Source organism: Balearica regulorum, chromosome 15 (assembly GCF_011004875.1).
Source record: "Balearica regulorum gibbericeps isolate bBalReg1 chromosome 15, bBalReg1.pri, whole genome shotgun sequence".
In the NCBI taxonomy this organism is placed as follows: Eukaryota; Metazoa; Chordata; class Aves; order Gruiformes; family Gruidae; genus Balearica; species Balearica regulorum.
The window spans coordinates 1,843,863-1,856,743 of NC_046198.1; the positions used below are offsets into that span (position 1 = coordinate 1,843,863).

General features: G+C 51.6%; 1 protein-coding gene across 3 annotated transcripts in view; it reads right to left on the bottom strand.

The window, feature by feature from the left end:
- Nucleotides 1-12,881, bottom strand: part of LOC104634734 (mitochondrial Rho GTPase 2) — a 44,301-nt gene that overhangs the window by 21,000 nt on the left and 10,420 nt on the right. For all 3 annotated transcript variants that reach the window (XM_075768007.1, XM_075768005.1, XM_075768004.1), the window contains 17 exons: nt 11,822-11,938; nt 11,073-11,308; nt 10,487-10,626; nt 9,797-9,927; nt 8,437-8,567; nt 7,804-7,965; nt 7,400-7,528; nt 6,739-6,872; nt 6,604-6,641; nt 6,010-6,129; nt 5,403-5,585; nt 4,444-4,544; nt 3,411-3,513; nt 2,835-2,956; nt 2,309-2,468; nt 713-903; nt 270-438 (listed from right to left, as the gene is read on the bottom strand). In XM_075768007.1, coding sequence (XP_075624122.1) covers nt 270-438; nt 713-903; nt 2,309-2,468; nt 2,835-2,956; nt 3,411-3,513; nt 4,444-4,544; nt 5,403-5,585; nt 6,010-6,129; nt 6,604-6,641; nt 6,739-6,872; nt 7,400-7,528; nt 7,804-7,965; nt 8,437-8,567; nt 9,797-9,927; nt 10,487-10,626; nt 11,073-11,308; nt 11,822-11,938 — 2,367 coding nt within the window. The remainder of the gene's footprint in view (nt 1-269; nt 439-712; nt 904-2,308; nt 2,469-2,834; nt 2,957-3,410; nt 3,514-4,443; nt 4,545-5,402; nt 5,586-6,009; nt 6,130-6,603; nt 6,642-6,738; nt 6,873-7,399; nt 7,529-7,803; nt 7,966-8,436; nt 8,568-9,796; nt 9,928-10,486; nt 10,627-11,072; nt 11,309-11,821; nt 11,939-12,881) is intronic.

Below are 12,881 nucleotides of genomic sequence, written 5' to 3' on the forward strand. Positions count from 1 at the left end.
ACCCGTTCATTTGGGCAGTGTTGCGGGGGTCTTCTGCAGCCCAACAGCCAGTGTTTTTACACACCAGAGGTGAACCCCCCAGAAAAGCTGGGACGCCAAGGAAACCCAGGTCACAGATCCTTTGCCACCCCACACGTCTTGCACCCAACACAGCAAACTGGTTTACCAAGCCCAGCTGAAATCGGAGCTCTGCGAGCTCATTGCTGTTCTTTCCTAACGAGTTTCCCTGTTACAGCCCTGACAGACACCTGGGGCGTTTTCGCACCCACCGATCTCGCCCTCGTCGGCCTCCCACGTCATGAAGCAGCAATTAGTCTCGGTGTCCCACACGCAGATCTGGCCTGAGTTGGTCCCACTATAAAGAAGCGCGTCAGCACCGTAACAGATAGAGGTCAGCTCCACCGGCCCTAACACGTCCGGGGCAGGGGCCTGATGAACCTGCTGGAACACATAAAACAATAAGGTCAAAGAGAATATGGTGCTTACCTACATTGGGGAAAAATAAACGCCCTCCTCCTACCCTGAATTCATGCAGTTAATGCCTCAAATACAACTGAAAGCCACTCACAGCCAACCAACATCATCTCACTAAGAGAAATTATCAGCTCTCACGGACTTGTGGGGACAGAGCCTCCAGCGCACTCACCAGGGGCTTGGAAAAGAAGTCAGAGATGCTGAACATAAATTTTAAAAGTTGTTAAAACAGGTTTACCTTGAGGTTGACATCCGCTCCCTGCTGCTCCAACAGCCAAAACGTCATGCCTCCTTTCCCCACACACGCCAGTTCTCTGTGAGAACGAGGACTAAAAGCCACGTCATGGACTGGCTCCAAGATACAAGTTGATGACATGAGTTCGTACGTGTAGGTATTCCACAGAGCAATGGTTTGATCACTGTAGTCCCCTAGGTAGAACACGAAAGACAGGAGGAGGAAAGTCTGTAGCCCCAGGACGCTCGCAAGCACACACACTGCACACACGCATCAACTCTGTCGCTCCTTTGTCTAGTTGTTCAGAGACAACTGCTGTGAAAACCGTCCCGGGCATGGACACGACTTCTCGCGTGCTCAGCAAAAGCTGCGCGACACGATGGGTCCTCAGCCGAGTTGAGGACAGATAGAACTGGCCCAACGCTTCGTGCTGGGGGCTGTAGCATGTCTGGCCCTGCAGCAGGGTCTGCAACCAGCGTTTGAACCGGCCGGTGGCTGGCGTCGTAGGGATTTCAGCAGACAGAGCACGTTTTCTGCTGTTTCTACGTCCTTAGGAGCTACTGCACACCTCAGCATACGCCCCACACAAGCCCTCCAGCGATACTGCGCACTCGGGGCTAACAACAGTCTTGAAATAAGAAAGGGATGTCACCATTGCTGAGGTCAAAGCTGAGATGGGAGCTGATCTTAATGGAAGCAGAAGGCGCTGGCCTCAGTGACGGCAAAAACATCCCCAGCTCCCAGACAGCTCTGCAGGACAGTGCTCTCCTGCTGCCTTTCCATAATCCCAGTGGAGACTTTCAGGTCTTCTCCTCTCTGCAGCCCAGACCAGAGCTGGAACAAGAGGAGGAGGACGCTCCTCTCCCACGCTGCTCCATGGAGAGCACAAAACTCTCTTCCTCTCCAGCAAAGCTCGCTTTTTTTCCAAGGGCAGACTCATCAGCCCAGAGAGAGCCTATCGCCTGGCTCCACAGGTCCTCTCTCATGCAAAACAGGAACTTACTAATTGCATATTTGTCCTTTAAATGTCCCCTGCCTAAAGAAAACAGACAGTTTGAGCGTCCATCGTGCGCTGGCATTGCTGCCTGGCAGGAGGCACACAGTTTGAAGCCTGGCTACTTCTATGCAATTCCACCTAAGGAGCAATGAGAAGTCCAAAAGAAGGCTTTTCCCTTTGGATACTATATATAGTAACTGCAAACTATTTACACAGCCTTAACAAGCAGTAGGGAGCCAGCAGAACAATGCTGTAACATCGAGAAAAACAAACTAGCTGGGGTGATGAGAAAGAACTGCAGGGGAGCTGGGGGGAGCCCAGCATTCGTGCCCACGGCTGAGACACGCAGTGCGCGTGCTTCCCCTTGAAACGTTGCGACAGCACCCTGGAAGCACGCTCGGCTGCAAAGATTACCTCTGCAGGCAGGAGGACCCCAGATCACTTGCCGTTTTACGTGCTGCGTTATTCGTTGTCCCGAGGCTACCAAGAAACAGCTTCGTACCCGTGAGCAGGTATTGTGCGCTTACAGCATCTTCCTCCCGTGAGCTGTCTACTCTAGGGTGTACTCCTGCACCCACGCCTGGTGTTACAGGTATACTCACCTAGAGTAACAAGGAATCTATCATCCCGAGAGAATGCCATGGCTTGTACTTGGGTCTCGTGATGGAAGAGATTTGCCGTGCAAACCCCATCCTGGATGTTCCAGATGCAGATCTGACAATGGGAGTCTCCGTTCCTCTTTCCTGAGGCAGAGGCAAGAACCTAACAGAATGATATGCTGTCACTGAGACCTTGGTAAATAATTAGAGAACACTTCATTAGTTAGTCTTAGCAACTCGTAGCCTCAAATTAAAGCAATGCGGTTGGCAAATGAAAAATTCTGCGAGAACCATCACGAGCTGATGGCAGGAGGGAATGGTAGCATCACCAAGAGGAAGGGAGCAGCCTTTACTGTCACACTGAGCCAGCACAACGATAGCTAGGCTCCAAAAACATTTGTTTTATTTCCATAACCTCAGGTCTCCATGCAGCAGGCAGGAGAATGAACAAGGTTTTAGTCTGTGACATTCCTTCAGCCTGAAGTGACACAGACAAAACCCAGCCCGGTGCAGCAGAAGCTTCTCCTACCTGGGCATCGTGGCTGAGGGCAAGCGTAGAGATCTCCTCTGCGTGGCCAAGCCAGTGATTCTGCAATCCCGAGTGCAGGTCTTCAACCACGATGACGCAGCCACAGGTGTAGGCGAAGAAGCCTAGCAGAGGAGGAGGAGAGGGGATGTTTTCATTTAAAGGCTTCACATACAGCACCCACTACAAACGACACTGCAATTCAGGAAAATTCTTTTTCTCAGTAAGACGTAAAAGCTGACTCTTTGACATAGCATCTTTCCCATCAGGTCGATTGGAGCAGAATCTCCCATCCCCTAACCTGAGCAAAGCAGAGCTGTCGGGCATCACTCCAGCCTGGAGAAAGGAGGCACGATGGCCTCCGCGAGAGCCTTCCCCCTCCTGCTCTATCCATGCGGCAACCGAAGCCTGACTCTGCCCGTATCAACTAACGCTTGCCAACAGCAAAGAAGGGTTACTGGGTTTTACCAACGTAAAGAATCCCTGTGTTAAAGCAAAGATCCCAACCCAACAGCTACAAGATCGTAAACATGGCTCAGTACGCACACCTCCCGCCCCCCCAGAGCCTTCCCGGTGTACCTGTGTCCGGGTTCCACACCATATTCCCTCTGCCGTTTCCATTGTAGCCGATCACTGCTTTCAGCTTCAAGACCTCGCTGCCAGCCGGAGGAGATGAGAAACTCTGCAAGAAAAGTAGACGTTGGCTTAAAATAACCCCTAGAAGAACGGCCCAGCCAGGTACATTCAACACCCACGTAAGAAAAAGCGTGCGTGCAAGCACACACACGTCCTCACACACACAACACGCAAATTCATGCCAATACTCACACAACTCCAGTTCAACACATCAATGGCTAAATACCAAAGTGCACACTTACACATACAAAAGAGAAACTGCACCAGCAAAACCAGGCACAGATGCTTTCAGATGGGGCACAAAACAGGCTGGCAGCAACTGCCCATCCCGTGAGCAGCTGCTAATCCTGCTGGGAAAGAGTTCAACGGGGTTTGCTGACTTGGGGATGTAGACGTTTCTGTAGGAAGACACTGTGTGTAGGAAAACACTACCAGGTGGAAGGATGGAGGAGAGAATTGAGGGTGCAAGCTGAACGTAGCTTTTCTCCCAGCACCGTGAACAGCGGAGCTTAGGAAAAGGTTGAGTTAAGTTTCTGTTTTATTATTGCTCTGTTTGTTAACAGAGCGAGAGCTGCGCCTTGACTATCTTCCCTACGCTCGATGGATTGCCTTCCCCAGCCTGCTCTGCCAACGCATCTGCTCGCAAATATGGGTGCTTGATGAATCACTCCATTGCTCACTCGTCTTTCACTTTCAATAGCACATGCCATTTCCATTTCTTTTGAATAAAAAATGTATGCAGATTTGCTGAACAGAAAGAGTTGATCACAACTCACTTTTTACTAGTCTGGAAAGAGCTGCATGTAGAGGAGAAAGGGGAACTAATGTTAGGAGTTTCTAATTGAACATCAGGCCCAGGGGTATATTTCACAAATTGCTTTCAAGCAGAGAAGAAAATGGAAACAAATTTGGAAAATCCACCTATCCCAGCCCCCAAAAATGCCCGTTCGCCACCTGCCCAGGGAACAATTCTCACCTGGGGGAGCACCGATGCCTTAAAACGAGGAGTGAAATGCCGGTAGGAATCCGGGCGGACGGAGCATTGGGACTTGGGACTTCTGGTCTCCTTCCTGGGTTCTGCCACACAAAAAAGACGACAGCACCTATGGGATGCTGCTCCTGGGAACGGTTCGGGAGCAGCAGCCAGGCTGCGGCTTGCTGTCCATTCAGACGCTGTGTATGTGTGTGCATACACACACACAAGGCAAAAAAATCAGACTGCAGCATCGCGTGCGCTCCTACATGACTGCCCAGAGGAAAAGCACCAGCTTCCCAGGAGCAAAGGAGGAATATCCATCTCCCCCCCTCATCCCGCTCAGCCGCACCACGCTGCTAACAGCCTCAGGGCATCCACACTGCGTGCCCCGGGCATCGCTGCGAAATCATAAGCCACACACAGCTAGGAAAGGGTCTTTAACGAGAGCGGCGGAGGCGCAGTTTTAGGTTGAAGCTTTCCAACAAGTCCTGCCTTGGGCTGAGTGCTGGCAGCTGCCTGCTTCTGGCGGCTCGCCACAAACTGCTGCAGCTTTGAGGCTGCACATCTATTAATAGAGACATCGGGAGCTTTAATTTCAGATGGGTTTAATAGAACGTGCCACTTAGAGATGATATCGGCTCCAAGCTGAAGTAGGGGCTTCTGGTGTGCCGAGAAGCAGCAGCAGGGGAAGAGCCAGAAAAACAAGCAGTCTTGGGGACCAACGTGTTTCCCTCAACGCTGACTTCCCTTGGTAAATCTCACCCCAGGGAAGAAACCCGAGGAACATGTTGCTGCTCTTCATCTTGGAACTCCGAGCACGTGTCTGGGTCTATCTTAATTAATATTAATATTGATCTGTCTTTATTTTTCAGGGCTAGACCAAGCTGCCGTGTAGGGGCACGACGTGCACAGGCCTAAGGAGCCAAGCTCTGTACCAGATGGGAACACCCCTGACTTACCGTTTGCTGATTCAGCAGGAGCCCTCGAGCTCTCCTGCCTCACTTTGGGCCTTACAACAACAAGCTCCTCGTACCCGACCGACTCCACCACAGGGACCGAGGCGTCTTTGTCTCCGTTTGCCATCATCCTGCTGCTGCCTGGCAGACCTGCTTCCTCCTCTTTGTCCGACTCGGAGAAAATACCTGAAGAGAAAAGTTAGTGGGAGGACAAAGCCATCGGTGTCCTTCAGGACTGCTTCACGTGTGACCAACCCTTTGATCCTGGCAGTGTCATTCTCCTGCTCTGTGTAACAGCCCCTCTGTTAGAGTGGGAGGCAAAACAGGCATTTCCTCGTAGGTGTGTCCAGCAAGGTATTTACCACAACCCTCAGGGAAGTTGCGCCAGCAGCTTAGTCTACAGAGGAGAGCAGAGGATAAAGTGGTGCTGAACCCCAACACCTCTGGCTGGCTTTCTCCAAGGTAGGGGAAGGAAAGTGCAGACGGGTCTGTCACACTGCAGGAAGGGGACCACGGGCAGGGATGGCTCCAAGGATGCTGCTGAACTAGGCAAGGAGTTTTTCCTAAAACACAATTAATTTTCCCCTTTCCTGCAAGCAGTTCCTCTTACTTTGACATCCCGCTTGGTGAACAGAGCTGACATCCAAACACGGTGGTGAGGACAACAATGGAAGAGGAACTGTCTGCCGAGGCGTCTCAGAGGCATCCTTCAGCTTCTCAGAGCTCCCTTCTGAGAAAAGAAAAGGGTTTGTGTAACTTCCTTCACCCCTTAGACCCTCTCATCCTCCTGGGCTGATTGATGGTGATACCTCCAAGCCCATTTCTCCAGCTTCCTCCTACGCAGGAGAAGCCGCTTCTCCTCTGTCCTTCAAAAAAGGGAGGGACAGACAGAGAGAGGGACAGTGAGGGCAGGGAAAAAAGAAGACAGAAGAGATGGAGGCAGGGAAAGACAGAAGGCAAAAGCTGAAAGACCTACCAGAAAACCCAGAGCAGCTTTGCTCAGAACATCCCCTCCTTGGGAGACTCCCACCCAGAAGTGCTAGTTAATTGGAGACTTAATTGGGGCTAATTAGTTGGTTAGTTGCCCTGCTATCTGACTCCCTGAGGGATGAAGCCAAAAACCCCCAACCCCTACCCTCTGCCATGAAGAGCAGCGCTGGAAGAGCTGCTGACCTGCGCAACCCATGAGAGGAGGCAAACTCACCCGCCCCCGGCAGCGGAGCAGCCTCGGAGGAACGAGCCCTGGAAAGGCAAGGAGACCGGCATTACACCGAGGAGGGACGGGGCAGGGATGGAAGGGGAAGCAGGAGAAGCCACTGCCCCGCGCGCTGCAACGTACCTGGCTGAGGGTGACATTTCCGCAGGCAAAGCCAGGAAATCCCAGAGGAAGATGGCATCTCCAACGCTGAGGACGTGCCGTTGGTCTGGGGTGAAGGCCACCTGGCACACTGGCTCCGAGTGGCCGATGTAAACCTGGGAGAGAGCATGCCTTGAACTTCTCCATCACTGCGCCCGTCCTATCAGGATGGTAGTTACTGCACTCCCTGCCCTGGGTAGCCTCAGCAGATCATCCCAGAGGTCAGCACCACACCTACAGTGCTCAGACCTAGGGCTGATCGACCTAGGGTTGACCTTCAACACACTGATCTGGAGAAATGAGCAGAAGCCAAAACCCCTCAAGGTCTTATCCTAGCTCTCAATACCTCTGAAACCCATTTTCTTCGCTGGGTGGCTCTGTCCCTGGCACAGAGGTAACACCTACCCCTGTCCTTCATGGAGGGTCTCCCTAGGTGCAGTGCTCCGGCAGCCCCGGCCCGCGCTCTGTGCACGGCGCAATGATAACATGGGAACGGGGCTGCGTTTCTCAGCTGCTGGGCAAACTGGGACTGGGGACACTGGGCCAAGTCACGTAGAGGCCATTTGCTGCTCTCTTCTCCAGGGATTCAGAAATGCTTGATCAGGGCAACATCGCCCCCCTTCTCTCCCTTTGCAGGCAGTACCTGGAAGTTGATATCGAAGCGCATCCGGTAGTCCCACACTTTGATAACTTTGTCGCCAGCAGTGAGCAGGTACCTGCCATCCTTGCTCAGCGCCAAGGAAGAACAGGACAGCTTGTGCACGGGAGACACCTGAGGACAAGAAACGGCACCACCAGCATTAACTGAGCTAGTTCACGTCCACACTTACGCTTCAGGAGTGTGACAGCACAGAAAACAAGGACAAGCTCAGGCTCACCCTGAGCACGACCACACCAGGACAGCTACACACTTGCCACTCATCTGTTTCTCTGAAGCCTGTGAGCTCCAGCATGAGCTACTCTCTCGTTTAGCCACATACAGTGACATGAAGTGCCAAAGCCCCACAAGACACAAGACCTCAGCGCGCGCATTTTGTAGTGTCCTACCTCTCGCACCAGTCGTCCCGTTTTTGCATCGAGCACAAGGATTTTATTGGAAGAAGTGGACACCAGGAGCTCGCCTTGAGGCGCCGGAGCAAAGCAGACTCTCACTGCAGAGTCCAAGGCCGTGCTGTTCAAATCGAGGATGCTAATGTCCACCCTCAGCAGCTGTGAAACAAGGAGCTACTGAACAAACGTCCTGGAGCAAATACTGCAGAAGCCTCAGATCGCTCTCGTGGCTCTCCTAACGTGAGGCTACGGAGACCCCAGACCCTTCCCTTCCCACCTAATGAGGGGCTGCAGGGTCCAGGCAATGTCCCTACTGCCCAGGAGAGCCGCTCACAAAGAGAGGTTGGAGCTGACTGTCTACACAAAGCTTCTCCAAATTATCTGTCTAGAGGGGAACGAAGCCGGAGATGAAGCAACCTTGACTTTGTTGTTTCTATCTCACAGAATGAAAAACAAACCTCATTGTAAGCACCCTGAGCAAGCGTCTGCTGTGCAGGGAAGGACTGTCTCCAACGCGGCTGGTGCCCAAGGCCCCCCCCGATCCATCTCATCTGATGCAGCCCATGGCAATTTCCCCTGTGGCACGTGCTCCCCACCCTCCCCCAGGAACACGGGGAACCTGCTGGGTACCTCATCTAGAGAGCAGGCCTCCATCACGGTCACAACGTACTTGGAGGGACCCACGAAGGCCAAGAGACGGCTGTCCCCACTGACCACCAAAGCATCTGGACCGCTCCCAGCATCCCGGGCCACCACGTTACCTGAGGACCACAGCAAGAGAGAGAGTGAAGAGAGGAGCAAAGCTCACGCTGCAGTCAGCTCACTCCGTGATGGTGCTGCTGATCGCTGGCTGCAGCTTCTCCTGCCTCCGAATCAGCCTTGGGTTAACGTTCTGGCCTAAGAAAGAAGCAACCTCTGTTGTAGAAGATGCTACAAATTTTATCTGCAACACCCAAAGCATGCAGTGAACTACCTCAAAGACAAGGGCTGGATACGTGCCTTGTCACCTGACTGAACGCGTGGTGTTTTCAAGAAGAGCAAAACAAAGTCAAGGGAATAAAATTGATTTTAGCGCTTATTTTTTAACATTACAAGAAGCTGTGACAAGAAGCTATGAACGTGAGATCTCGGCTGCAGCCTGGGCATCTGAACCCTGCGCAGAATGAAGTCAGTGCCGAACCCCACCATGCTGACGTCAGTCCGGTGGGCAGATAGACCCAAAGGTCTAAAAATCACAGAAATTGGAGCAATTCTCTGTATTAATTCCACTAGCAGAATTCCACTGTTCTGTCCCTGGAACACGGCCAGGCAGCAAACACAGTTTCAGAGCAGAGTCAAAACGTGAAGGTCCAGCTGCAGCACTGACACCAAACTTGGGTGACTTTGCACAAATTCCCTGATCTCAGAGCCCCTTTTTCCTTCTCCACCTACTTCAACTGCACATTTCTTGGGGCACGATCCTCCTCTTTGTACAATATCGCATAACGGAGCTCCCTTTCCCTGCCACAGTTCGTTTCAAAAGCGTACGTTAAACACAACATTCATGTTTCAAAGCTTCCTTGCCCCTGCATACAGCTTTCCACCTTCTCTGCTCACCAGCGCGGCTCTTTGCGCAGGATTAGGGAAACCTTTCAGTTTTAAACAAATTAAACTGCACCTCCACTGAAGGAAAAGAGTCAGGGCTTGGGCATGAATAAGTAGGAAGACTCCGCACATGTTGCTTCTAAGTAATGCACTGTTGAAGCCAGACCTGGAAGGGCAGGTCTCTGCGATTCAAGCGCATTCATGAAATTAAAAGACCAAGCAAGCTGAGAGCATTTGAACCAGGACAGGTAGGGAAGGGTTGGCTCACGCATACGGTATGAACACAGCTCAGAAGGTTCATCAGAAAATATCTCTCTGAGTAGGCTGAGTCTGGTTTGGCTTTGGTGCTAGGATGTCTGCGCTACCAAAAAAAGAAGAAAGGCAACCCAGAACTCCAGAGTCTTACCCAGGACTCTCAGGACGTGGCTTTTCTGTGCCATAGAGCTGTAAAGAGCCAGAGTTCCCTGCAAACAGGAGCTGAACATGAAATTGCCATCCGGAGAGAAGGTCAGTCCAGTGATCACAGTGCGGTGCTGCCTGAAAGAAGGTAGAAAACACGAAAAAGGGGAGGAAAACAATCAAAAAACCCCAGAAAACATAGGAATGTGAAAAACCCAGGGGAGCAAAATAATCAGGGGCGGGCAGAGGAGCCCACAGGGCTCACGCCTGCAGCAGCCCAGGACAAATCAACTCTCCAACTTTTCGGAAAGCCAAGCAGCAAGTGCAGCACTCCAGCTGTCCCTGGATGGGACATGGTCCCTCTCCCTCTGGAGCATCCTCTGCTTCCCACGCCAAGGCTGGCAAGGGCTCCCTGGTCAGCTGCTCTCTAGGACAAGCCTTTTCTTACTGTTGGCCAGCTCTCCACCGGGAAGCCGTAAAGAAAGCCCTCACAGCCTTCGCCAGTTGGACTCTTACCACCAGAGCTCTGGCACAGCAGGTTATCTCTGCCTGAAAACCACTCAGCTGGGACGTGAGCATTGTCAAGCTCAAGAAAAGCACTTTTCCCACCTCCACGATTATCGCTGTGACTCTTGCCAGGACACCCCCCAGTTATACCAGTACCTGCCCCGGTGCAGCTCCCGCGGCAAGCCCTTACTTGTGCTCCACCAGCAGATCGGAGGCAGCCAAGCTGAAGGTCCGCACCATCCCGCTGTCAAAGCCACAGGCCAGGATCTGCTGGGTCGGGTGAAAGGCCACAGCGCACGGCATTTCATCTGCAGCTGTGAAGTCATACAGCTGCGGGGAAGAGACACACAGCAGGGGCAAAGCTGGATAAAGCTGTACCTAACAACTAAACAGCCTCAGACCTCTACTGTGAGTGTGTCCCACAACAGAAATCTCATCCTGCCTGGATGGATCTAATGCCCAAGGTAAATCCCGCGTCTTTGGGTATTTGAAGCCCTTGGGTATTATGTTTTGTGTTAAAAAGCAATATTCAAATGATGGAGGAAAAGAAAATTATTTTTTTTTAACAATACCTTCAAGAAGCTAAAGCCAAATTTGCATTAAGCTAAAACTCTCAGAACTCTGTACTTCCAAAGGTTTTCTTGCCCACGGTACCCTCCCTGTGCTTCAGGGAGGACATTTAAGGGCTCTTGAACTATGGAGCTTTGATAACTAGACCAGAGACCAGGGAGACTGTTAATAAATGCAAGACACCTACTGACTCTCGTCTCACCTACCTGCTGCATGGAGACGAGGTCCCAGACTCGGATGGTACTGTCCCGAGACACCGTTGCCATCTGCTTCCAAATCCCCTCCACCGAGAACGCCAAAACGGAGTCCTCGTGAGAGCGCATGAGGGTGTTATAGTCCCGGGACTGGATATCCAGGTAGCCCAGATTCCCAGCAGCCGTCGTGCACAAGACCTTGCGGCTGTCCGGGCTGATGCAGACAGAACTCACCGGAGCCTCGTGCTCTGGGGGAAGACACAGGAGTCAGCAAACCCCCCTGGAAAAGCTGGAGCACAACTACCCAGCCAGATTCATTCACATTTAGGAAAGTAATGCACACAGGAACAAGCATCCCACGTGATCTCACGACCGAACGTCTGCAGGTTTGAGTTTAGTGACAAATTAGTCTCTGCTGTTACGATGGTTGTTTCAAAAAGAGTGGAGAACTGCTCAACTTGTCCCTCAAGTTTTCATGGACAGAAGAGCCATGGGTACAAGGGCACAGAACTCGGGACCGAGTGCCTGCTCTCACCCAGGAGATCCTGCCTTTCTCCTACGAGTTACAAGAACGAACACGAATAATTGTTGTTGAAGTAAAAGACTTCCAAGCCAGCCACCCACCCCTAGAGACGGCAGGCACAAAAGATGCCCTTGTTCATGAGAATTGCTTTAGAAGATGTGGCAGTGGAGCTCTGGCTTCACAGCAGCAGGCTGATGGAGATGCAGAGCTCAGGAGCACCGGTCCCAGCTCTACTCACCTGCCTCTAAGACAACGGCTGAGAAGTCCAGCGGCCACAGCCGCAGGTAGCCGTCTTCCGAACCCGTGGCACAGAAGGTTGAGGAGACGCTAATACTGTTTATAGCGATCCCTGGGCCTGAAAACCCCAAAAGACAACACAAGGTATCGTACATTTGAAACGAGAAAACTCGAGCTGAGGGTTGCCCCCTCCAAGAACCGACTCCAATGGTCCAACCGCACCAGCGGCTGAAGTCGGAGAAGCAGCAGCCAGGAATCCCACAGTGACAGTACAGGCTGAGGAGGCTCAGCTAGCCCTTCTCCGGACCCAAACCGTGTTCAGTCCCCATCCCTTTCCAGCACTCCTCTTTACCGTCATGCAACTCTCGCCAGGCACAGAAAAATTCTTACCACTTTCTAAACCCTGCCACATTTTTTGCCTTGAACAGGATCTTGTGGCAAGGGATGTCCTGGATTAACTGTCTGAGATACAAAACCCATTTCATTTCCATGTCTCAAATCCTCTCTGCAGCGTAGTGAGTAGGGAGAGAGAATACAGATCTAGAGAAACTGGGATTTTTTGATCCGAGTATAAAGTCCATCGGTCAAAGTGCTGGCGAGAGCCAGCCCGGCTACCAGGACACCCAAGGACATTGTTTCATCTCTTCTCGGGCGTTTTCTCGCCCACGAAGTGAGAGCCGAAGTTACATACCTCTCAAAGGGGCATGCTCTAGATTAATTAGCTCAATTTGCCAAACTACGCGCTAAGTTTTAAGATATCAGAGCAATCGCACTTGAAAGCGAATTCTTCCTGCTGTTAAAATTAATGGAAGAGCTGAAAGCTGTACTACTTGGTATACAGCAACAAAGATTTCCCAAACACTCTGCACAGGCTGAATAAAGAAAAAAAAAAATCACCAAATTCATCTTTTTTTCGTTGCTCTGCTTAGCTCTTTTTCCATCTCTACATTAAGACTCCCATCAGCAAATTAAGACCTTGTTTCATGTTTCTAAAAGTAGTGTTTCTCTGAAAGTGCAATCAGCATTTAAAATGCTAAAACTCTTTCTTAAAATGATACTTT